Here is a 27,042-nt window from a genome sequence, read left to right as displayed (position 1 = left end):
TTCTTCTCCCCACATAGTGTATCATGAGCATTTGCCTCATAGGTAGATGAATACAGTTCATAATTTACTATCTTCCTAACATTTGTCCTTTTTGCAGCGCCAGCTCACAATTTTCAGGCTATAAGTACAGAAGGTATATGATGTGGGGATGGGCGGAGAGTTGAAATATTGAAGTAGGAAACAAATCTAATTCTTAAGAACCAACATGGCTCTTGACTAGTACATCTGACTTTCTTCACATAAAACCATCTCTGAAAATTCACTATAACATTATAAAATATGATAATTAAGCTTTTTATGTGGCGACTAAAGGAGAATTGCACTGCAATTTCTTGAATAACATTTCACTATTATTTTAAAAGACCTAATTCAAATTGATACAAATTTAAATTGTACCTCATATTCAATGTAAAGCAGAACAGTTAATTTCAGCTGCATCTGCTGGTAACATAAAAAATTACTACAGAAGTAGGCAAAAGAAGATCATTCTAAGAGCTTTTCCCAGTGGGAACATTCTTACACTCTGTGCAGTATGAACACATTTGCTTGATATGTGTTTCCGTGCATTGTTTTTACTGTGTGCTTGTTTATTCTAGCATGGTAGGACTGCACTTGCGTTGTTGTATATGTGCTGTGGTTAGTACAGTCAAATATTTCCAAAAAGGCTGTTGTTGCTGATGTGGTTTATAACACAGGGGAACTTCAGTTATCTGGACATATTGAGGCTGCAAGGGTATCTGTAACTTTGAAATATACAGTGCCAATATAATTACATGCGATTGAAGAAAAGTGCTATTAAAAATAATGCTTTTGTATGTAGTGAGCCTTTATATTGAGTCCAGTGGGTGGTGCAGTGGATTGGACACTAGCCTTTCAGCTCTGGGAACTGGATTCAAATCCTGCCCAATGTGATGGAATGAGAGTCTCCTCTGTGGGCTTAGGCACATTGTCAGGGCAGAGTAAAAGTAAATTTACTCTGCATACACGTACTGTACGAGACCTGGGCTGCTTCATACCGACACTGCATGTGAAATGGAAAGTATTCTGTATTAACATCTTTCAGCTTAATGAGCAAAAAATTCACCAAAATAATTTTAAAACAAATTCAGTAAGTGTTTGAACTGGACAAGTAAACAAAATGCAGTACACTGTAAGACACACTAAAATAGAGTCTAGTATATTTTTTATACTGCATAGTGCCTGATAAAGCAAGATTCCTAGTCCTCTGAGCGCCAGATAACTGAGGGTCTTCTGTAAAAGCTTGTGATTGATTACCTGGCTATATCAGTACTTACTCTGTGAAATAAAACCTTTAACTTCCTCCATGCCAGCAAATAATGACAGAGTTAAATAATCACTGGTGTCTGATGTCAAAAGATACCCATTTGAATATCTTTTACACTATATATACAAAACATCTTGAAGATACAGCTTGTGCCAAATATATTCATACGAGAGAAAATAGTAATGTGTTTCATAGTAAAATCACAATTGAATAAATGTCTCTGGTGTATCATGCAAAGCTACTCTACAGAAATTCTTAAACCAACACATGTTGCAGAGAGTTATGCATATTTGGACAACCAATCTATCTGATTCAGAATTCCTTTCAGGTCTGTGGAATGGGTTTAATCTATGAAGAGGCATAAGATAAAGCAACACGATAAGGATTCATTATTTTTGTAGGTCGGGTAAAAGGCAGAAAGAATCATTAATGATCCCTGTACCTCTCACTCTCAGGCATGATAACAAACAGTTTCTGTACTTTTATGATTGCACATTACAACTCGAGACTAAATTGGTGCTGTTCATCAAGCGGGCAAGAATTTTGTGGTTCTGCCTTATCTGAAACATGCACGTGCATCCCAAATATGGGAATGGCGGAAGGGTGTCTGGGTCACAACATAAGTTGGAATAGTATTGTACGGACTTGTGATTCTGTCATCAATGAGGTTACAAATCTCTGAAGTGCTCTGTTTACTTTCAGTGCTTCAAATTGTGCCGAGTCATCCAAACTTAGCAGCTCTAAATTATTTCTGTTTTTTAAATTAGGTTTTCTTTGCTTTCTGTTCAATTTAATTTTGTTAAAGCCTGATTGGTTTTTAATAAAACCTGTCATACTGCAACATTATTGTAAGATGAGTGTAATAAGCAAGTACTCAAATCAAATTTGCAATTATTAATGCTATTTCGAAAGATAACATAAACTGTGGAAGGATAACTACCCAATTGTGAGCCCGATGTTGGTGAATGCCATTTAACCTATGTTCAGATGATAATTACACTGAGTTATGAAGATGTTGTAGTGCTTCAAGAAATCGAAGATAATGAATGTGCTAATGAAAACTATGTTCCTAGCTATCATCTATAAAGGGTCCATTTCATTTATCTGTATATCTCAATTTTAACAGATCTGTAAGACTGGCACCTTTATGATAAAAGTGTTGCATAATAAGCAACCTGAACAGTTACCATATGTAGTTGAATATTTTTGGTAATGAGAGACAGATATAGGCTGCACCTCTGATAGATTTTTCTGATTAAAGTTTCAGCCATTATTGATAGAAACATAGAAGATAGGAGCAGGAGTAGGCCATTTGGCCCCTCGAGCTTGCTCCGCCATTCAATGCGATCATGGCTGATCATCCAAATTCAGTACCCTGTCCCTGCCTTCTCTCCATATCCCTTGATCCCTTTGGCCTTAAGAAATATATCTAACTCCTTCTTGAATATATTTAATGAACTGGCCTCCACCGCCCTCTGTGGCAGAGAATTCCACAGGTTCACCACTCTCTGGGTGAAGAAATGCCTCCTCATCTCAGTCCTAAATGGCTTACCCCTTATCCTTAGACTGTGACCCCTGGTTCTGGGCTCCCCGGCCATCGGGAACATCCTTCCTGCATCCAGTCTATCTAGTCCTGTTAGTATTTTATAAGTTTCAATGAGATCCCCTCTCATTCTTCTATACTCCAGCGAGTATAAGCCCAATCGACCCAATCTCTCCTCATACGTCATTTCTGCCATCCCAGGTATCAGCCTGGTGAATCTTCGCTGAACTCCCTCCATGGCAAGAACATCCTTCCTCAGATAAGGCGACCAAAACTGCACACAATACTCCAGGTGTGGTCGCACCAAGGCCCTGTACAACTGCATCAAGACATCCTTGTTCCTGTACTCGAACCCTCTCGCTACGAAGGCCAACATACCATTTGCCTTCGTAACCGCCTGCTGCACCTGCATGCTTACCTTCAGCGACTGGTGCACAAGGACATCCAGGTCTCGTTGCACTTCCCCTTCTCCCAATCTATTGCCATTCAGATAATAATCTGCCTTCCTGTTTTTGACACCACAGTGGATAACCTCACATTTATCCACATTATATTGCATCTGCCATGCTTCTGCCCAATCACCCAACCTGTCCAAATCATACTGGAGTTTCTCGGCATCCTCCTTACAGCACACACTCCCACCCAGCTTTGTGTCGTCTGCAAACTTGGAGATATTACATCAAATTCCCTCGTCTAGATCATTGATATATATTGTGAATAGCTGGGATCCCAGGACCGATCCCTGCGATACCCCACTAGTCAGTGCCCGCCACTCGGAAAAAGACCCATTTATTCCAACTCTGCTTTCTGTCTGCCAACCAGTTCTCTATCCAAGTCAATACCTTGCCCCCAATCCCATGTGCCTTAACTTTACACGCTAATCTCTTATGCAGGACTTATCAAAAGCCTTCTGAAAGTCCAAATACACCACATCCACTGGTTCTCCCTTATCCATTTTACCAGTTACATCCTCAAAAAATTCCAGTAGATTAGTCAAGCACGATTTACCTTTTGTAAATCCATGTTGACTTTGTCCGATCCTGTCACTGTTTTCCAAGTGCTCTGCTATTACATCTTTTATAATGGACTCTAGCATTTTCCCCACTACCGATGTCAGGCTTACCGGTCTATAATTCCCCATTTTCTCTCTACCATCTTTTTTGAATAGTGGGGTAACATTAGCTACCCTCCAGTCCATGGGTACAGTTCCAGAGTCTATCGCATTTTGGAAGATGACCAGCAATGCATCTACTATTTCTAGGGACACATCCTTAAGTACCCTAGGATATAGATTATCAGGCCCTGGGGATTTATCAGCCTTCAATCCCGTCAATTTCCCTAACACCATTTCCCTACAAATACTGATTTCTTTCAGTTCCTCCCTCTCATTAGACCCTATGCTCCCCGACATCTCTGGGAGGTTATTTGTGTCCTCCTTTGTGGAGACAGAACCAAAGTATGTATTTAATTGGTTTGCCATTTCTTTGTTCCCCATTATAAATTCCCCTGATTCTGACTGCAAGGGACCTACGCTTGACTTCACCAATCTTTTTCTCTTCACATATCTATAAAAGCTTTTACAGTCAGTTTTTGTTGATTAGTTGATTTTTTTTTTCTAGATACCTTTTTTAGCATTTTCATCAATTCTTTATGAGGTTATAATCTTATAGTCACTCTACTAGACTTTTAGAACTTACATGATATATTAGATTATATTAAATATTCTAGAAATGATAAAGCTGCACTTTAGTCAAGGATTTGAATAAAAAGGAGCTCCATGAATCTCCTGATCAAATTTCAATCTTTAACAAATGCGTAGTGAGGTCAGCTGATTACTCAGTTTGATGGGGAGTCCAATCATGTCAAGTCCAAACCTGGAACCTATGCACTTTTTTGACATCAACTCCCCTTTATTAAAAATGTAAACAAAATCCAACTGAAGCATGGACTCTAATTTACAAGCTTTGTGTAGCTTCACTTGATTGACACAGTGAGCATATTTGAAAAGTAGAGAGTCATATCGCAGCACTCATGAATCAAGGCAAAAGGAAATATGTACAGAATATGAAATATTATCATTGGGTATTGACTGTTTTACTTCCTCCTTTACAGCACTATTTTTGACTCATAATTTGGACTAGAAGGCATGATGCTGTCTGTGCAGCATTTGTGCAAAGGTCTCTTACTAACTCTGTTTCTTTGCTTACTTGTGAGTCAAGCCATCTTTTAACCACGTAACCTTCCTTCCCGTGTGACATTGCGGGTGTACTAGCACCTGTTTCTCAAAAGTTGACAATCTGACGAGTCTCACCTCTAATCTGGTTAAGTCCATTTTCATCAGTGTCAGTTTCATCATTTGAAAGCATTCACTCATGCTCATCTTCTTTGTCTATGTCTTGCCATTTTGTGATCACAGAAGAACTGGAATCACCCAAAAGGAGGAACTCAGGTCTGTCTCTTCTATTCCCTATTTGTTATTGTCCACTATGTTCATCTGACTGGAATCTCTACTTATATTCTTTGCTGTGTGTTTTTTTGTATGTGTTTCCCTTTTCTCTTTCAAACACAAGGGCCTAGAAATTGGGTTGAGGCGCCAAGTTCGCCTGGGCGCTGATTTTTGCGCAGCGTTCAGAGCATTAACGAACGTCAGAAATTCAGTTTCAGCGCCCCTAGAGGGAGACGGGGCGAGGCTCGAGGCGCTCCGCGTCCCTCTTAGGGCGCTGAAACTGAATATCGCAGCGCAACGTGCCACAGCGCCACACGCTGCGGCACGGCATGCTGCGGTACTGCAGGCCTTCCTCCCATTGTTAAGGGGGAGGGGCCTACACCAGCGCGATCCCCGATCGCGAGTGCCGGCAAAAGAGCCCGGCACCGAGGAGAAGTGCCGGGCTCTCGGGAAACAGCCGTCAATGCCGCGGGGGGGGGCGTCAGGAGGCCGGGGACGGAGTTGCTGGCAGGCGGCCGCCGAAAAAGGCAGCCGCCCGCACCTCCACCTTAACTTGCGCCACTGCCGGCACAGCAAGGCCCCGTGAACCGGGCGCGGGTAGCGAACGGCGCTACAGCGGCGTTCACTACCAAATATTGCGATCGGGGCGCTAATGGGGCGCTGCGCACACCGATAACGTCATCGGTGGCGGCGCAGCGCAACAGGCTAACGCCACCATTAGCGCCCCCGCTGAATATCGCGGGAGGCGCGGCCAGTGGCGCTACAGCCACTGACTGCCCTCTTTAGGCGCTAATAGGTGGCGCTACATACCCAATTTCTTCCCCAAGATGTTTTAAAGAAAGAAAGGTGTTTAGTCAAAATGTTTCCAGAACCTCTATTCTGACCTAGCATTTGTTCATGTTTTACTTAGCATCATAATCACAGCATAAGCATGGCAGAACAAAGTTATATCTCAAAAATATAATGACAGCAGAAGACACAACAGCACCATATAGAAATTACTTGTCTTGGATTAATAATAAAATCAGAGCAATTTTGCTACAGGTGTAGTCCCTCTGGCCGAATGATCTTCCGGTTAGTGTTTTCTGGTGCTAGCTATGACACTTGTTATCACGCTTTGTGCCATGCCTATCTTGTTCATCATTTTAATTTGATACTAAGACTATTATTTATTTTAATTTATGCAGCAACATTCCATGTACATTCTTTTTTCCCCCCCCCTCTGCCTCCTTAACATTTAGAGGAAAACGATGCAGAAGCAGAGATCTGGGAATCAGGTAGGACGAGCTGGGTTGCAAACTGTGTGTTTCAGTCATTGACACACCTGTAGCATCTTGGTGATTGACAGCAGTCTGGGTTCCAAACTGGACACCGAAGCAGCTTTTATATTGGCCTTATTTCAATTGGGATTCCAGGGCACCACTGACTGTGAACAGACTCCCAATGTTTACAGTGCTAAATACCGCTGCCTAATCCCAGCGGCAGACTTGTAGACCCACACAAACCTGGATCTACGAGTCTTCAGCCAGGCTAAGGGAGCCAGATTTAGTTGGGCAATCACGTCTCTCAGCATCCAAGTTAAAACAAGGTCGATATAAAAACAGCTGTATTTGTGCGGCATGTCTTTAAACTGACAAAGAAATTCCCTCTAATGTGCTTGATGCCTGAGACAATCAAATTAAAATAGCATAAGATTACTGAAATAAAGATGTTGCTCAATACAGTATTTTATTTTAATCAAAAATTCAAAAAAAAATCCCGCAAGAGATTTATTTTTTCTTCCGTCCCCATTTTAGCAGTTAATATTTCCTTACAATCAGTGAACAGGATCTAATTGTAGTAATTATTAAGAAAGCCTCTCTGTATTCGGGTTTGTACCGTGTGTGTATTTTGTTTAGTGTTATTTAGAAACAATCTCTGGTGTAGTCAAAAACTGCCACTATACACGAAGCTTCTCGATATAATTTACATAAAGGCCGGAATTTTCTGTACCAGGGCGGGTCAGGTGCGGGCGGTCGCCGTGGCTGGTCGTGACCCCATTCGTCCTACCATGCCACTCCTGAGATCGACTTTCCGTTAAGGGGGCCTATTAAGGCCGCCCTGCGCGTTACCCGGCCCAATTAAATGGTGCGGCTCTGATGACGTCAGCGATGACGCGTTTTCAGCTGGGATATTTAAAGGAGCCATGGCCATATTGCATTTGAAGGTTCATCTAGGATAGTGCAGGCAGCACATTGCACAATTGGACTGCTACAAAGAGTGCCAAACATGACTGCACTGAGACAGAGGGCTGCACCCAGGTTCTCAGATGACTCCCTCCATATGCTTGTGGAGGGAGTGAAAGCATGCAGGGAGGTCCTCTTCCCTTCTAATGGACGCAAGAAACCTCCCCAGGAGACAAAACGAACCTGGCTCCAAATAGGAGAGGAGGTCAACAGCAGGAATGTGGTCAGGAGGACCTGGGTGCTGTGCTGCAAATGTTTCAATGATCTCATTAGATCAGGAAAGGTGAGTGTAAAGCCATACTCAACTTCATCCTGCTGTGCCTCTCATCACATCCCCATCACTCTGCCTTCCCAACCCTGCTCCTGCACATCCTTACACCAACATACCTTGCACGCCCATCCATCCATCCCTCTTTGTCTGCATTATCACATCCCCATCTGACTAGCCACCCCTCACACTCACTCTCATCCTAATGCAATCATACCAACTAACAACACACTTGTCATTGCCACCCAACTCCATCATAGTCACCCTCTACTGATGTAACCCATCTATTCCTTACAGTCATTCCATCACTCTCACTCAACCATCACTTTCCCTCTTTGCAGGAAAAGAGAGCCCACAATAAGAGGGAGGGGGAGAGATCCAGAGGTGGAACTCCATCATTGGCCACCCTAACATCAGCAGAGGAGGTTGCCTTGGAAGTCTCTGGAGTCGCCGAGCAGCTGGAAGTGGGAAACAGAGAAAGGGGGACATCTCAGCAACCTGGTGACAGAATTACATATCATACAGCTACATGGCATACAGCAGTCACTCTTATGGGGACTGATGTCAGCAGCCAGTAAATGTTCATCATGTGCATAATAGTATCTGTACCCATTCTTGATATGACATATCTAACTCATCTCTTTACTCTCCCACAGGGCCATCAAGAGCCACCCCCCCCCCCCCCGACTGTCCAGGTGGAAGAGGAAGGCGAATCCTGAGAGGAGCCTCCAGCCTCTGAAAGTGCACCGTCACTGGACAAAAGCACATCCGGCACCAGCACAGATACTTACACCTCGGTGGGTCCCACGCGAGATAGAGTAGTGTTGTCACCTGGTGTTTCACAACTCACAAGTGAGCAAGAGCAGATGGTGGAGACAGCAACAGCAGTGGAGGGCGCGGGACGCTCCTAGCTCTACTCAGCTGCATCCAGACGCTGAACCTCACGGGCCATCCAGGAAGAGGATGGTCGTGGAGGTGCAGCAAGAAGTGCAGGAGGCTTGGACAGGATTTGGGACCGCGATGTCTGCAAATGTCCAGAGAATGGAGGAGGCCATCTCCAACATGAGCACCACCGTGTCGCATGCGATGGTGACTGTAGGCTCTTCCATGGATAGGATGGCCACCTGCATGGAGCAGCTAATATGCCACACACAGGAGCACATGGTCTCTATGGAGAATAGATGGCAGAGGTTCATAAACGTCCTCTCTAGGAGGGATGTCAACATAGATGTAGGTCCTTATGGCCCCACTTCTGTGCAGTAAGGTGCTGTCCAGCTCCTTGCTATCAGGGATGTTCAGGTGGCCCATGAGAGGGATGATGGTGAAAGGGGACATTGAAGAGGGGGCTCCTCTGAAAGCGCTCACACTTCTCCCTTGTTGCGCACCGCCCCCCCTCCCAGTCAGAGCTCCAGATGTCTCTTCGGATCGCGATGGCCGAGTCAGTTGCAGGAGGAGCAGACTTTGGAGGGGTCATCACAGGTTCCAAAACCCAGAGGACGTTCACCAAAAGGGTCTGTGCAGTCGCAGCAGGGAAGTGAGCAGGCTGCCTTTACCTCTGCTGAAGCCACAGTGGTAGCACCTCGTAGAAGCACGCGTAAGAGAAAGATGAAACACAAGTAGATTCACAAGAGTAGCCACTTGGCGGGGGGGTGGGGGGGGAAATTCGTTCGCAACCATTTGGGTTGCTAACATCACCTGGGTGCTAAATTTAACACCCGGCAAAGAATAGCACTGGCGCTCACTAAATTCAGTTTTAATGCCCCAAGAGGCAGGTGGAACACTAACTCAAACACTCCACTTCCTTCTTAGAGTGCTAACCCTGAATATTGGGGCGGTGCATTCTGCAGCACTACGCACTGGACCACCTAGTGCTGCCGCATGGAAGGGCTCTTCCCGTCACTAAAGGGGAGGGCCTAAGCCCACAACTGTGCGGGGCCCTACCTGGACCATTGGGGAGCGGGGTGCCATGCCAGCAGCTCGGCACACGAGGAGTGCCGGGCTGCCAGATCACGGCACAGACCCCACGTTCAAAGAGGCAACGGGCCGCGACAAGTAAGTCGGCTGATTTCCCCCCCCCCCCCCCGCCTGCCACCTCCCCTTTACTTATTGCCCCGCGAGCCTCCTGCCTCTCCATTCCCGCCCCCTGAATCAGTCGCTGTCATCGCCCGGCACAAATTCAGGGGGCACGGGCCAATTTTACAGGTGATGTAAGAAAACTCACTAAGCACTTGGTTGAGTATAAAACAAGGCTTTAATATACTGTTTCACAACCATGAGATTCTAGTTACATCACTAGTTCCTGGTTACAAAAACGTCCTGGGCAAGCTGGGCCCACGCCCGAGTCGTTATACTCCTTGGACGGCGCCACCAGCTGGCCGCCCAGTGTTATTTCATGGGTCATTTCTTCATGAATGATAAGATTCATGACACTGTGCAATGTGATGACGTCGTCATCGCTTGCGCAGAGGAGCGGGGCGATACCGGTTACTGTTGCCACTAAATTTCTGCTGAATTTAGCGGGAGTCGTTAACGGCGCCGCGCCCGTGCGAAAAGTCATTTGCGCCCCATTAGCGCCCCCGGGGGCTCTAATGAAAGGCACAAACACACCGAATTTCTAGCACTGGGTGTTTTATTAAATGTTTGTGTAAAGTTTCCGTTACTGTGATGTCACAGATAAAAATCTACCTCCAGCAATGGTGGTCAGTGTGAAAGGAATGGCTTGGTCATTGTAGGGATGCTTTATGGTATTGCTGTGGAGTGGTGCTAACCTGGCGCATCATGTGGCAGCCATATGGATGTATTGCATAAAGTTAAATAAATCTGGCCATGAGGAGCCCATTCCGGGCCTCCCGGGCAGCAATGTGCTCGGGTGCTGGTGGGATCTGGAACGCAGGTTCCTCCAGCTCCTCCTCTTCCTCCTCCTCTGAAGAGGCTGTAAGCTCAGTGCCTTGCTCCTCATGCAGTGCTAATCCTCGCTGCTGCACTATGTTGTGCAGGGCGCAGCAGACCACGATGATTCTGGAGACCCTTGCTGGTGCATACTGAAGGGCTCCTCTAGATCTGTCAAGGCATCTGAAGCGCATTTTCAGCATGCCTATTGTCTGCTCTATGGCACATCTGGTGGAAATGTGGCTTTCATTATATCTGTTCTGGGCCTCAGTATTTGGCCTTCTCAAGGGTGTCATGAGCCACGTCTTCAGTGGATAGCCCTTGTCTCCAAGCAGCCAGCCGGAAAATCTGTTTGGAGGAGCGAAGAGCTGAGGGAGAGTGGACTGGCGCAGACGAAAGAGTCATGACAGCTGCCAGGGAATTTTGCTCACACATGCATGATGATCTTCCTATGGTTGCAGACGAGCTGCACATTGAGGGAGTGGAAGCCTTTGTGGTTGACAAAAGATTCCTGGGTGATGGGGGACCCTGATGGCCACATGTGTGCAGTCAATGATGCCCTGCACTCGTGGGAAGCCAGCCATAGTGGCAAAGCCAAGTGCCCGCTCAGTAACACTGGCTTCATCAATGGCAAAGTTGATATAATTGGCTGACTTGTTAAAGAGAGCATTGATGACCTGTGCGATGCATCTGTGGGCGGCCGATTGCAAGATGCTGCAAATATCTGCTGCAGATCCCTGGAAGGAGCCTAAGGCAAAGAAGTTCATGGCGCTGGTGACTTTGACAGCCACTGGTAAGGCATGTCCACCCGCTCCTCTGGGCTGCAGATCTTGCTCCAGCAATGTGCAAATGTCTGCGACGACCTGACGCAATAGCCTGAGCCTCCTTTGGCATTGCTGCTCCATCATGTTGAGGAAGCTCATCCTCTGCCTGTATGTCCTGTGTTGGGGGTAATCGCCTCCGACACAATGCAGCCCTACACTGATGCCCTCTGCCCTGTGCAACATCAGGTGGTTGAGGAGAAGGTTGGTGGTGTTGTTGGTGCTGCTGCTGGTATTGAGACTCATCATGGTCCAATTCTGAGGACCAAGGTGAGTCAGTATAAATGGCACTTGTGCTGATGGAATAGATGGCAGGTCAAGTAGAGATAACGGAAGCAATCTGTCAATGTTGTGATAGGTTCTACCAATGAGATGTCACTAGATGCCGATATTGCTGGAAACACTTGCAACCTCTAGAAAGCTAACTCTGTGCTGACAATGCGGTCAGCAACAGCATCAGCTGTAAGGTTGGAGTTTTTATTGTACTTTTGTGCTGTGCACAAATGAGTTGGATCAATGGCCACTCAACTTCCGCCTCAGGTTCACAGACGTGGTTCCCGAGCTCCATGATTCCCGTGCTTATCCAGGGAAATTTGAAAGGTAGGGTGAAAAAGGCACTTAAGGGTCTGACAAGTACCTCATAATGATTTAAATTAGCTCGCCCGCCTCTGCTGTTCAGGCCGCTGCCGCGCCGACAAACGCGCCCAAGGGAAAAGCGCATGGGTGCAGGATGCTGCCGAGTTCCTAACCCGCTGCAAGATATTTCAAATTTCCCACCTGACCCGCCTGCAATCGTGCCCGCATGGACCCCAGAAAATTCTGGCCAGAATGTTGCAACACAGAAACAGGCCATTCGGCCCACCAGTTCTATGCTGGTATTTATGCTCCACATGAGCCTCCTCCCAACTTCAACTCACCCTATCAACATATCCTTCTATTCGTATCTTTACCTGTCCATCTTTTCGTTTGTATGTTTGTATTACTGTGGTGATGTCTCCTCATCCTATTGACCTCTCTGCAGCCATTGACATAGCTGCCACCACCATCCTCTTTCAACATCTGTTATTCCAGCTCAGAGGGACTGCTCTCACTTGGTTCCACTCTTACCTATCTGATCATAGCCAAAGCATCACGAGCAAATGGCTTCTCTTCTCATCCCCACACTTTCACCTCAGGTATCCCCTCGTCGTCTTCATCTACATGCTGCCCCTTGGTGACATTGTCCACAGACATGAGGTCAGCTTCCACATGTATACTGATGACACCCAGCTCCATCTTTTTCATCTCTCTTGACCTAATAAAGGTCTTTAAGATTATAAAGGGGTTTGACAGGTTGAAGATATAGAGAAAATGTTTCAACTTGTTGCGGGGGTGGGGGGGGGATGTGTATGGGGAGGAAGTCTAAAACTAAAGGACATAAATATAAGACAGCCACTAATAAATCCACTAAGGAATTCAGAAGAAAGTTCTTTACCTAGCGAGTGATTAGAATGTGGAATTTGCTACCACATGGAGTAGTTGAGGTGAATAGCATAGATGCATTTTGTACTCACCCACGAGCGAAAACATCTTCTCTATGTCTACCCTATCAAATCCCTTCATAACTTTTAAAGATCTCTATTAGGTCACCTCTCAGTCTTCTCTTTTCTGGAGAAAAGAGCCCCAGCATGTTCAGTCTTTCCTGATAGTTGTACCTTCTCAGTTCTGGTACCAGCCTTCTCAATCTTTTTTGTACCTTCTCTAGTGCCTCTATATCATTTTTGTAATCTGGAGACCAGAACTGTGCACAGTACTCCAACTGCGGTCTAGCCAAGGTTCTATACAAGTTTAGCATAACTTTTCTGTTCTATACCTCTCGAAATGAACCCCAGTGTGTTGTTTGCTTTTTTATGGCCTTATTAACCTGTATTGCCACTTTAAGTGACTTGTATATCTGTACCCCAATTCCTGCCAATTTGGACAATTGAGGCTCAGGCCCCAGAGATGAATAAACAATTTTCAAACGTACTCATTTCAGATTCATACTTTAGATACTGAGGGAAAACATTTTTTAAAGTGTAGCTTTAAATCAGTGATGCAATGACAACATTGATTACATCATTACGAACTACTCCCTGTACAAACATGGTAAAGCATAATGCAGGAACTTCTCAAACAACCTTTTAAATTTGATTTACCTGAACAGTTTGAAGCATACACAACTGTGAAAAATTGCAAGATGCAAAATTAGGGAAGAGATAGTAAATAAATTGAGTCAGTGGCTCAACTGATTAAAACAGTGTGTAGCTGCCACATCCGGACTAGGAAGGTTCCAAAGTTCAATCCCTGAGCTGTGCTGGGTTAACGGTAATGGCAGGAACTAGGAAGCTACAGTTGGGGAATAACGGCCAGCGGGTGAATTTCTTTGAAGCTGCGCCACCATAACTTCTTCAGAGGTTTGGCAGAAACTCCGTTTACACGCATAAACTGAGTTTCCACCGAAATTACAGCAGCAGAACGAGAGAAGTCTGAGGAAAGTTAGCCTCCCAGTTTTCTGCTATCCAGAGACTCCTGCTGAAGTGTTGTGGGCAAACACCAAATAGGTTCTCTATAGTCTACAATCACTCATTCATACTTGAAAAATAGAGACTTGGGTGGGTACCAGAGGGCACTTGGTACCCAAGCTGGGACTGTATCCCCAACAAAACGTGAAAGCCTTCAGGAGAGGAAGAGAGGGAAGAAAGTTGGTGGCAAAAGAGAAAAAAAAAGTTGTTAAACAAGAAGAAATAACTGAGTTAGTTCCAGATGTAAGATCGAAATCAGTATCAATGCAGAATGACGCAAATGAATTGCTCCCTTCTCAATTAGCTTTTGACAGCTTAAAAAAGATAAATGTTTCTAATCCCTCTGACCAAAATGACCCTTATCCTCCCACACTAATGTATAGAATTCTGTAACTACATGTGACCCCATCATATCACAGAATCACAGAAACCCCACAGTGCAGATAGAGGCCATTTCGGCCCATCGAGCCTGCACCGACACATATCCCACCCGATCCCAGTAACCCCTACACCAACACATATCCCACCCTATCCTGTAACCCCACGTATTTAATCCCCCTAACACTAAGGGTCAATTTATCATAGCCAATCAACCTAACCTGCACATCTTTGGACTGTGGGAGGAAACCGGAGCACCCGGAGGAAACCCACGCAAACACGGGGAGAATGTGCAAACTCCACACAGACAGTCGCCCGAGGCCGGATTCGAACCCGGGTCCCTGGCGCTGTGAGGCAACAGTGCTAACCACTATGTGCAGGCAATTATTGTGAAATCTGTATTATAGCATGCACCCCTTATCAAAACATATCCTGAGGAAGCATGCAGGCTGGTTGTGCATTTTTTCAAAAAAGTGACTTTAAAAAAAGTTGATGGCCCCAAACATCCACAGGTCTTTGATCTTGGTGTAGGTGCTGGACTCAGCCCACTGTGAACCTTGGCCTCTGCCCCCACCCCCACCAGAGTTTGCGGGGTCAAAGACGTTTGCCTCATCTGCATGAGTCTGGTTGGGTACTCAGGCCATTATGAGTGTATCTCAGGTATTTGCTATTGTGGAAGGGCTGGAAACAGTGCCGCTGGGGGGAGAGCAGTGCAACAGAACAGAAGACTAAGAATTGTGGTCCAGCCTCCCCTTCGGGGGACCAGAACTAGATCCTAGGAGGGATGCACTTCCAGGTGGTATCCCTCCTCTCACTAGCCTGCTGGCAGATTACCAGCCAAGGAAACTTCCAGCCTGGGAGTCCTCTCCCCTTGGGCACGCCCCTTCTAATGTGAGTGACCTTGCTTGGAGCGGGCCGTACAGATCCTGGCAGCACAGGCTGAGACTCGGCATTATCCAGGTCCAGCTGAATTTACAGGTCTGCCACACTTCCTCATGGCTTTTAGCTGCCTAGGACGTAAGCTCAGGAATTCCTTCCCTCTCAACCTGTCTTTCTTCCTTTAAGAAGATCCTTAAAACCTACCTCTTTGACCAAGCTTTTGGTCATCTGCCCTAATTTCTCCTTCTGTGGCTCAGTCAAATTTTTGTTTTATAATACTCCTGTGAAGTGCCTTGGGACGTTTTACTACGTTAAAGGCACTATATAAATACAAGTTGTTGTAGTTATTGTAGTGCTCTGTAAGGCCCGCGGATCTTTAGGGTCAATGTTAGCAGTGAGCAGCTGTATAGCCGATAAAAGTCAATTGAGTTTGTACAGGCACCAAGGTTACTGGCAGTGGCATCAGTACATTAAACCATGGATTAGTCACAAGAGACCTAATGACACCAGTTTTGAGAAACAATGTCAACTCTAACTTAGTGCAAGCAGTGTTAATCACACTGCAAAGACTGTTTAGGAAAACTTTCAACATGCATAGCCTTCCCCATTGACAAACAGAATATTTAGTGTTCCAAACTTGCAGCTGTTGAGCCTTCATCACGTTGCTCAAATTTAAGTGACCACTTGAAAACATCAAAATGATCAAGATTTATTTTCCTTTTTGTCAAAAATGCATTACAGTATTCCAGGACCATGATGTGCATTTAATCAGGAATGTCAGTAATATCACACACAACCCAAATCTTTTAATCAAATGGAGTTCTCAGAAAATAAACCCCGCTTTAAAAAGGTGTCTAGAACAATCATTACATCACCTGTATTCACTTAACCCACCTAATTACAAAACAGCTTCCTCTTGATTTTAAGGTTTTTCCCCCCTTTCCAGTGTTTTGTAGATAAGCATGAACCTGGTCAATGAATTAGTTAATAAGTGTCAGTAGACGTGCTACGGTGAAGAGTTGATATTATATTATGTTCCATGAGTGAGCAGATCCAACAGCTCACAAGCAGCAGAGTAATCAGTTAGATATGGCGATATCATGAGCAGGGTAGAATGGAACCCATTAGCTCTTTTTATTGTACTTATATACCACATAAGAAGTAATTACAATGTTAAAAGCTTGCTGTAATGTTTTAGATTAAACAGGCACTACAGAGTATTTTGGTGATGCCACACTAAAAGTACCTTTTTCCCCTCACAGTGCTGTCTCTTAACTGCGCCATCGCCCTCCAGGAAATACAAAATATATTTCATGGAGATAACATCATTGCGCGCGGAACAAAAACAAAAAACACTGGAAATACTCAGCAGGTCAGGCAGCATCTGTTGAGAGAGCACAAGTCGAAGTTTTGGGTATTGAGCACTTCCACCAAACTGGAGGAAGGGTTCAATACCAGGTCTGAGGAAGGGTTCAATATCAGGACTGCGGAAAGGTTCAATACCAGGTCTGATGAAGGGTTAAATATCAGGTCTGAGGAAGGGTTCAATAGCAGGTCTGAGGAAGAGTACAATACCAGGTCTGAGGAAGGGTTCAACAACAGGTCTGACGGAGAGTTCAGTACCAGGTCTGAGGAAGGGTTCAATACCAGGTCTGAGGAAGGGTTCAATACCAGGTCTGAGGAAGGGTTTAACACCAGGATTGAGGGAGAGTTCAATACCAGGTCTAACGGAGAGTGCGATACCAGGTCTGACGGAGAGTCCAGTACCAGGTCTGAGGAAGGGTTCAATATCAGGTCTGAGGAAGGGTTCAATACCAGGTCTGAGGAACGTTTCAATACCAGGTCTGACGGAGAGTTCAATACCAGGTCTGAGGAAGTGTTTAATACCAGGTCTGAGGAAGAGTTCAATACCAGGCCTGAGGAAGGGTTTAATACCAGGTCTGAGAGAGGTTTCAATAACAGGTCAGAGGAAGGGTTTAACATCAGGACTGAGGGAGAGTTCAATACCAGATCTGAGGGAGAGTTCAATACCAGGTCTGAGGAAGGGTTCAATACCAGATCTGAGGGAGAGTTCAATACCAGGTCTGAGGAAGGTTTCAATACCAGGTCTGAGGGAGAGTTCAATACCAGGCCTGAGGAAGGGTTCGATACCAGGTCTGAGGAAGGGTTCAGTACCAGGTCTGAGGAAGGGTTCAATACAAGGTCTGAGGAAGAGTTCAATACCAGGTCTGAGGAAGGGTTCAATACAAGGTCTAAGGAAGAGTTCAATACCAGGTCTGAGGAAAGGTTCAATACCAGGTCTGAGGATGAGTTCAATATCAGGTCTGAGGGAGAGTTCAATAGCAGGTCTGAGGGAGAGTTCAATACCAGGTGTGAGGAAGGGTTCAGTACCAGGTCTGACGGAGAGTTCAGTACCAGGTCTGAGGAAGAGTTCAATATCAGGTCTGAGGAAGGGTTCAATACCAGGCCAGAGGAAGAGTTCAATACCAGGCCAGAGGAAGAGTTCAATACCAGGTCTGAGGAAGGGTTCAATACCAGGTCTGAGGAAGGTTTAATACCAGGTCTGAGGTAGAGTTCAATACCAGGTCTGAGGAAGGGTTCAATACCAGGTCTGACGGAGAGTTCAGTACCAGGTCTGAGGAAGAGTTCAATACCAGGTCTGAGAAAGGATTCAATACCAGATGTGATGGAGAGTTCAGTACCATGTCTGAGGATGAGTTCGATACCAGGTCTGAGGGAGAGTTCAATACCAGGTCTGAGGGAAAGTTCAATACCAGGTCTGAGGAAGCGTATAATACCAGGACTGAGAAAGGGTTTAATAACAGTACTGAGGGAGGGTTCAATACCAGATCTGACGGAGAGTTCAATTCCTGGTCTGAGGAAGAATTCAATACCAGGTCTGAGGAAGAGTTCAATACCAGGTCTGAGGAAGAGTTCAATACCAGGTCTGAGGAAGAGTTCAATACCAGGTCTGAGGAAGAGTTCAATACCAGGTCTGAGGAAGAGTTCAATACCAGGTCTGAGGAAGAGTTCAATACCAGGTCTGAGGAAGGGTTCAATACCAGGTCTGAGGTAGAGTTCAATACCAGGTCTGAGGAAGAGTTCAACACCAGGTCTGAGGAAGAGTTCAATACCAGGTCTGAGGAAGAGTTCAATACCAGGTCTGAGGAAGAGTTCAATACCAGGTCTGAGGAAGGGTTCAATACCAGGTCTGAGGAAGAGTTCAATACCAGGTCTGAGGAAGGGTTCAATACCAGGTCTGAGGTAGAGTTCAATACCAGGTCTGAGGAAGGGTTCAATACCAGGTCTGACGGAGAGTTCAGTACCAGGTCTGAGGAAGAGTTCAATACCAGGTCTGAGAAAGGATTCAATACCAGGTGTGACGGAGAGTTCAGTACCATGTCTGAGGATGAGTTCAATACCAGGTCTGAGGGAAAGTTCAATACCAGGTCTGAGGAAGCGTTTAATACCAGGACTGAGAAAGGGTTCAGTACCAGGTCTGAGGAAGAGTTCAATACCTGGTCTGATGAAGGGTTCAATACCAGGCCCGAGGAAGGGTTCAATACCAGTTGTGCTGAAGGGTTCAATACCAGGTCTGAGGAAGGGCTCAATACCAGGACTGAGGAAGAGTTCAATAGCAGGTCTGAGGAAGGGTATAATACCAGGTCTGAGGGAGAGTTCAATACCAGGTCTGAGGAAAGGTTCAATACAAGGTCTGACGGAGAGTTCAGTATCAGGTCTGAGGAAGAGTTCAATACCAGGTCTGAGGAAGGGTTCAATACCAGGTCTGACGGAGAGTTCAATATCAGGTCTGAGGAAGGGTTCAATACCAGGTCTGAGAAAGGGTTCAATAGCAGGTCTGATGGAGAGTTCAGTACCAGGTCTGAGGAAGGGTTCAACACCAGGTCTGAGGAAGGGTTCAGTACCAGGTCTGAGGGAGAGTTCAATACCAGGCCTGCAGAAGAGTTCAATACCAGGTCTGAAGAAGGGTTCAATACCAGGTCTGAGGAAGAGTTCAATACCAGATCTGAGGAAGAGTTCAATACCAGGTCTGAGGAAGAGTTCAATACCAGGGCTGAGAAAGGGTTCAATACCAGGTCTGAGGGGTTTAATACCAGGTCTGTGGAAGGGTTCAATACCAGGGCTGAGAAAGGGTTCGATACCAGGTGTGATGAAGGGTTCAATACCAGGTGTGATGAAGGGTTCAATACCAGGTGTGATGAAGGGTTCAATACCAGGTCTGAGGAAGGGTTCAATACCAGGTCTGAGGAAGGGTTCAATACCAGATCTGAGGAAGAGTTTAATACCAGGTCTGAGGAAGGGTATAATACCAGGTCTGACGGAGAGTTCAATATCAGGTCTGAGGAAGAGTTCAATGCCATGTCTGAGGAAGGGTTCAATACCAGGTCTGAGGGAGAGTTCAATACCAGTTCTGAGGAAGGGTTCAATAACAGGTCTGAGGAAGGGTTCAATACCAGGTCTGAGGGAGCGTTCAATACCAGGTCTGAGGAAGGGTTCAATACCAGGTCTGAGGAAGGTTTCAGTCCCAGGTCTGAGGAAGAGTTCATTACCAGGTCTGAGGAAGAGTCCAGTAGCAGGTCTGAGAAAGGGTTCAATACCAGGTCTGAGGAAGGGTTCAATACCAGGTCTGAGGAAGGGTTTAATACCAGGACTGAGGGAAATCTCAATACCAGGTCTGAGGGAGAGTTCAGTACCAGGTCTGAGGAAGGGTTCAATACCAGATCTGAGGAAGGGTTTAATACCAGGTCTGAGGAAGGGTTCAATACCAGGTCTGAGGGAGCGTTCAATACCAGGTCTCAGAAATGGTTCAATACCAGGTCTGACGGAGAGTTCAGTACTATGCCTGAGGATGAGTTCAATACCAGGTCTGAAGAAGGGTTCAATACCAGGTCTGAGGAAGAGTTCAATACCAGGTCTGAGAAGGGTTCAATACCAGGTGTGACGGAGAGTTCAGTACTATGCCTGAGGATGAGTTCAATACCAGGTCTGAGGGAGAGTTCAATACCAGGTCTGAGGGAAAGTTCAATACCAGGTCTGAGGAAGCGTTTAATACCAGGACTGAGAAAGGGTTCAGTACCAGGTCTGAGGAAGAGTTCAATACCAGGTCTGATGAAGGGTTCAATACCAGGTGTGCTGAAGGGTTCAATACCAGGTCTGAGGAAGGGTTCAATAACAGGTCTGATGAAGGGTTCAATACCAGGTCTGAGGAAGGGTTCAATACCAGGTCTGAGGAAGAGTTCAATAACAGGTCTGAGGAAGAGTTCAATACCAGGCCTGAAGATGAGTTCAATACCAGGTCTGAAGAAGGGTTCAATACCAGGTCTGAGGAAGAGTTCAATACCAGGTCTGAGGAAGAGGCAATGCCAGGTCTGAGGAAGAGTTCAATACCAGGGCTGAGAAAGGGTTCAATACCAGGTCTGAGGAAGGGTTTAATACCAGGTCTGAGGAAGGGTTCAATACCAGGGCTGAGAAAGCGTTCAATACCAGGTCCGAGGAAGGGTTCAATACCAGGTCTGAGTAAGGGTTCAATACCTGGTCTGAGGGAGAGTTCAATACCAGGTCTGAGGAAGGGTTTAATACCAGGACTGAGAAAGGGTTCAATACCAGGTCTGATAAAGGGTTCAATACCAGGTCTGAGGAAGAGTTCAATACCAGGTCTGATGAAGGGTTCAATACCAGGCCTGAGGAAGGGTTCAATACCAGGTGTGATGAAGGGATCAATACCAGGTGTGATGAAGGGATCAATACCAGGTGTGATGAAGGGTTCAATACCAGGTCTGAGGAAGAGTTTAATACCAGGTCTGAGGAAGGGTATAATACCAGGTCTGACGGAGAGTTCAATATCAGGTCTGAGGAAGAGTTCAATGCCAGGTCTGAGGAAGGGTTCAATACCAGGTCTGAGGGAGAGTTCAATATCAGGTCTGAGGAAGGTTCAATACCAGTTCTGAGGAAGGGTTCAATAACAGGTCTGATGAAGGGTTCAATACCAGGTCTGAGGAAAGGTTCAATACCAGGTCTGAGGAAGGATTCAATACCAGGTCTGAGGAAGAGTTCAATACCGGGTCTGAGGAAGAGTTCAATACCGGGTCTGAGGAAGAGTTCAATACCAGGTCTGAGGACGGGTTCAATACCAGGTCTGACAGAGATTTAAGGACCAGGTTTGAGGGAGAGTTTAATACCTGGTCTGAGGAAGTGTTTAATACCAGGTCTGTGGAAGATTTCAATAACAGGTCTGAGGAAGGATTTAATACCAGGACTCAGGGAGAGTTCAGTACCAGGTCTGAGGAAGGGTTCAATACCAGGCCTGAGGAAGGGTTTAATACCAGGTCTGAGGAAGGGTTTAATACCAGGTCTGAGGAAGGGTTCAATACCAGGTCTGAGGAAGGTTTCTGTACCAGGTCTGAGGAAGAGTTCATTACCAGGTCTGAGGAAGAGTTCAGTACCAGGTCTGAGGGAGGTTTCAGTACCAGGTCTGAGGAAGAGTTCATTACCAGGTCTGAGGAAGAGTTCAGTACCAGGTCTAAGAAAGGGTTCAATACCAGGTCTGAGGGATAGTTCAATACCAGGTCTGAGGAAGGGTTTAATACTAGGTCTGAGGAAGAGTTCAATGTCTGAGGAAAAGTTCAACGTGTGAGGAAGGGTTCAGCACCAGGTCTGAGGAAGGGTTTAATACCAGGACTGAGGGAAAGCTCAATACCAGGTCTGAGGGAGAGTTCAATACCAGGTCTGAGGAAGGTTTCAATAACAGGTCTGATGGAGAGTTCAGTACCAGGTCTGAGGAAGAGCTCAATACAATGTCTGAGGAAGGGTTCAATACCAGGTCTGAGGAAGAGTTCAATGTCTGAGGAAACGTTCAAGGTGTCAGGAAAGCTTCAATACCAGGTCTGAGGAAGGTTTCAATACAAGGTCCGAGGGAGGGTTCTGTACCAAAAATGTCGATGTGTTCTCTTGACTAGAGGCGGCCTGACCTACCAAGAGGCAAAAATTCGGTTGCTTTGCGCTTCTTGTTAGTGCCCTAAGGGGGCGCTAACGGGGCGCAAAGCAACTAGCGCCTGGGCGCGGTGCCGCCAGCGCCTCCCGCGTAATTCAGTGGGTGGTTAGCGGCGGCAGTAACCTTTAGCGCCCAGTAGTACTGCGCCACCAGCGATGACATCATCGCCATGCGCAGCACCCCGGCCACGATCTTCGGTAGCGCCCACTGACTTTCCACTGGACGCCATGTCCGACGGGGTCAGGGGTGTCTACCTGCGGCTGGGGTGGCGCTTATTAAAGGCGAGGTGCCCGGCGGCCATTTTTGTTGCTGGCTGCCTGTCAGCACCTGCCCCCGTTGCCGTTCCCGGCCTCCTCTGCAGCCCCCCCGTGGAGTGCCAGTTGCGCTCCCTGAGCCCAGCACTTCTCTTGAGTGCTGGGCTCTTTTGCCGGCACTCCAAACCCTGGTGGCCCAGCTGGGTGCAGGGATGCGCTGTGCCAGGCCCCTCCCCTTTACGAAGGGGAGGAAGGGCTGCAGTACCGTGGCGCAACGTGCCACAGCACATGGCGCTGCGGCACGTAGCACCGCGATATTCCCTTGCAGCGCACCAAGAGGGAGGCGGGTTGCTTCGAGTAGCACCCCACTTCCCTCTTGGGGCGCTACCAATGGATTTCAGCTGAGGGGTGCTAATTTTTTCAGGGCACTAAAAGTAGCGCCCCAGCGAAATTAGCACCCCAAAGGGGGCGCGACTCAATTTCCCCCCCCCCCCCCCAAGTCTTTCCACCATTTTCTGTTTTCGTTTGGGATTTCCAGCACCTGATGTTGTTTGTTCACATAGCATAGAGTATAGGCTCTTCAGATTGATTCTAACCTGTTTACCTGGATATGCTGCCACTGTTTGGTCTCCATGATGTAATATGATGTCGTCAAACACTTCTTTAATCCAACAGATGGGGCATCTGCATCATTTTCATGAGAAAAATAAGTGGAATAAAATTAATTGAACAGTAACGGATTTCACTGTTTGAGTCCTTTGTACTGTTATTTTGTATTCTTTAGGAATAGCTCAAATGCAGGAAAGTAAACATTTGTACTAAGGCAGACCTGCCCAAGCTTTTGTCTTTGTGGGCCATGTGTGTGCATATTATGAACCTTCACGAAGCCACATTTAAAGTTTATTTCCATGTACATGTTAATTTACATATATGTCAGGTTGCTGATATGAACAGACCTCAGCTTTCTGAGGCAACAGCACTAAAAACAGCCCTTACCAAAATTCCTGGCCTACAAAATTGAAATAAGATGAACCAGAATATAAATAAAATAAGTTCAAATAGGAGTGAGTTGCCTGGATTGTAAGGGCAATATTTCTATGGTTTGAGTGCCGCAGGTTGAACACCCTGTACTAAGGTACTGCAATGTAAAACTGCCCCTCCATTCATTTCATTGGCAACTGATAATTGCATAACCTAATTCAAATGCATGTGTTTGGTCCCAATTTCATTTGGTGGGAGGAGGGACTGCAGTCTAATATTCAGCTGGTGCCGAGCATCTGCAGCCAGAAGAAACTTTCAAAGAAAATTGCTGGATTTAATGAGAGTGTTTAAAGCTGATGTAAGTCACCTCTAGCTGTCATCATTCCACTGGGCCCTGGATTTGTGCCCTGCAGATTAGCGTGATGGCTGATCTAATGGCAGCTATCAGATCCTGAAAGCCCTGTGGTGAAAGTTTTTGAGCTGATGAATAAAAGGTGAGAAAGCAAGTGATGAAGGGGTGAGATTGAGGGGATTGTGGCAGAGGAACACAAAGCAAGATCTTGCTTTTGGGACCCCAGCCCCTACATCCTCTTCCTCATCATCGTCATCATCATCAATGAGATAGAATAATCTTCCATCCTGCTCCTTCTCCTAATCATCATTATTTTTACCTTCTTCTGACAGCTCCTCCTCATTGCTGAATCTTCTTATATCGGGCAGCGGCCTATTGGAAGTTAGGCATGTGCCCCCACAACCAATAAAAACTAACTTAACAAAAGATTTAAAGGAAACTTAACAAATTAAATTAAAATATTATTCCTTGGGGTGATGATGCACTCCAGTGCCCACCGATCGCGGAAGGCCTCAAGCGTGCCGGTGGATACCACATGCTCCATCTCCAGGGACACCCAGGTGCAAACATAGCCGCCGAAGAGAAGCAGGCAGTCGGGCCAAACAACCCCCTCGACTGCCTACTGCCTGGACCTGTTGATGGCCACCTTGCCAGGCCCAGGAGCAGTCCCATGAGAAGGTCTTTTGACTTGCCCGCTGTCCCCCCCCCCCCCCTCCACCACACTGGGTGACCAAAGATCAGGAGCGGGGAACTGAAGTGCAACCAAAAATTGAGGAGCAGCCCCTTCAAGTAATGGAAGGGGGACTTCTCATTGCTGTGATGGAGCTGCAGGAAAGGAAGGAATAAACTGAAAATGTTTAGGCAAGGAGATGTGTAAACTTCTGATTGTGCTGTTTCACAGGGATGCTATGATGATTGCACTATTCCATCAGTCTCACCATCTCCCACTGCTAGAACAGAGTGCTTCCCCAATAGCTTCATGGCCGGCGTCTCGTAGGGAAGCGACTCTCTGATGTTCTCTCTGGTTCCTTGTCTTTCACTTGCATTATGCACAAGTTTTTCCTGCAACAAAATTGGGTGAATTAGCTGCTGGTTAGAGTTAGAGGGATGTCTCCCAGGTAGTATGAGACAGCTGATGTAACCTATCTACTTGCCATCAGCTTGATAAAGCTTAGGAGAAATGTATAAGGTTCTACATACAAGTAATTTCTGTTAGAGGAGATACTGCAAGATCCTTAGTTAATGACCCCACAGAGCAGTGTGAAGGTTCAGTTGGCTAGCTATTAATTTTAGAGGGTGGACAGTGTTGTTGCCCAAGGAAGAAAAAGGAGAGAGGCCACTATGTTACCTTGTCTTCCTCATCAGGTCATTCAACATTTTACCTGCACTGGTCTGCAGTTCTGGTGATTGGAGAGGTGCCACTGCTCCCTCACTCCACATAACAAGTGAGACATTTTTTTGTGATTTCCTCCCATGGGAATTCAACAGTCTCTCTCCCCTTTGCTGCATTTCATTCAAGATTGTCTGAAGGTCAGTATTACAAATTCAGGTCTACCACAGGAATCTACTTGTGTTCATTAGTGTCAGTTGCACCCTTAAGCTGTCTGGTCTGTTTATGGAAGTTGACTAACACTGTCCTGTATTTGTTTCTGTGGTATGGGACCCTGGAGTGTAACAATAAAAGCCTCCTGTATTCTGGACTGGCCCTCCTTGTCTTAAGCATGTGAAACGCTTTAATCTCTCCATAGATGGACCAAACTAACACTCAGCGAGATGAAATTCTACAAAAAGCAAAACGTACAGAATGCTGAGCATAATGAGAAACACATGTTTAACTGCTGACTTCTGTTCACATACTATTACAAAAATAAAGAACACTCATACACTAACCCACTTATATGGGCCCTTAATGTAAAAACATTGACCTAGAAATTGCGATCGGAGGCATGCCTCCGGATTATGCCTCCGTCCTGCGAAACATTTACGAAAGTACCTCCTGGTGCCCAGGCTACAAGGAGTTGTGGTCTCGGACCTTGAGGCGGATGGCAGCGTAATGCCCCTCGGATCCTAGGGACGCAGGTGATTCGGAAGCGTATCTGGGAACACGTGGGCCCGGTCCTCCAATGACGAAAGAGAATTCCATTGCAGTCATTTACGAACTGAATCCCCTAATGATATGCAGTGGAATCCCCAAATAATTATACAATGTACAGAATTCTAATAATTGTACAATGTACTGAATTGCAATTTTATTCATAAGTCCCTTCATTGCACCAACCTCAGTAAAAATGAAATGTTTTGATAATTTTAAATATCATAAATCCAGGCCGATATTTGTATAAACTCATTTAAAGTGTATGTTGGATTTTCAAATGTTTTATTTCAGCCCTATATATACCCTTACGCTGATGCAAGCAGACCCTACGCTTGCATCAACCATAAGACTTACACGGGCAATTGCTGGCCAGTCACTGGGCAAATAGCCCAATTCTGCATCAGCGATTGCTTTCTCGGAGCCCCTGCGGCTGGCCTGTCAACACATACGTTGACAGGCTGCAAGTTCCGGATTTCACGCATACGGAAATCCGGAACTTGCAGGGCATTTGAAAGAGATTACAATGATGTACTCTAACTTATGGCGTTTATCACCAATATCGCCATTGCAGTGAATTCCGGGCCAATGACTTTCCGCAAATCTTGTTCCATAAATTTATTACCATTCATACTAAAAAGAAAAGTTCTACCTGACTTCCCTTCTTACTTTTAGCGGGAATAATTGAACTTGTGCCCAAAATAGATGGTAAGTTTATGGAGCGATTTCTCTGTGCACTAGTTTGTGGCTGTCTCAGGCCTGAGCCAAATTCAACATTGGGCCGAGCTGCAAACGGTAGACGGACATCCCCGATGCTGTTCGCCAGTTGGGGTCTGACTAATTCTAACCGGCTCCAGTGCTGAGTTGGCATGTCCTGGGTGAGGAGTGAAGCAGAGACAATGCCCAGGACTTTCCTCACAGCATCTCTGGCTCCACTGCTTTAACTTCGCCAGGGTTTTTACCGCACTTCTGGCAAAGTTACAACAGCTCCAAGGAATTTCATTGCCTACGGCCCGTAATTTGCGGCCAGTGGCAAAGCAAAGGCGCTCGCCGCTGACCTCGAAGAAAACTGCC

General features: G+C 46.0%; 1 protein-coding gene across 2 annotated transcripts in view; it reads left to right on the top strand.

Annotated features, from left to right (window-relative positions):
- The window catches only part of LOC147115111 (regulating synaptic membrane exocytosis protein 4-like), a 536,931-nt gene that overhangs the window by 1,602 nt on the left and 508,287 nt on the right, over positions 1-27,042 (top strand). Inside the window, exons 2-3 of one of the 2 annotated variants that reach the window (XM_085993403.1) lie at positions 5,245-5,277; positions 6,516-6,551. In XM_085993403.1, the coding sequence (XP_085849529.1) occupies positions 5,245-5,277; positions 6,516-6,551 (69 nt within the window). Of the gene's footprint in view, positions 1-5,244; positions 5,278-6,515; positions 6,552-25,313; positions 25,407-27,042 lie in introns of those variants that run through there. The other variant, XM_085993404.1, reaches the window with a different exon arrangement.

This window comes from Somniosus microcephalus, chromosome 7 (genome assembly GCF_052327205.1).
Source record: "Somniosus microcephalus isolate GS21.2 chromosome 7, FLI_Smic_1.0, whole genome shotgun sequence".
Taxonomy (NCBI): domain Eukaryota; kingdom Metazoa; phylum Chordata; class Chondrichthyes; order Squaliformes; family Somniosidae; genus Somniosus; species Somniosus microcephalus.
Note: the sequence above shows the minus strand (reverse complement) of the source record. Positions and strands in the feature narration are given on the sequence as shown.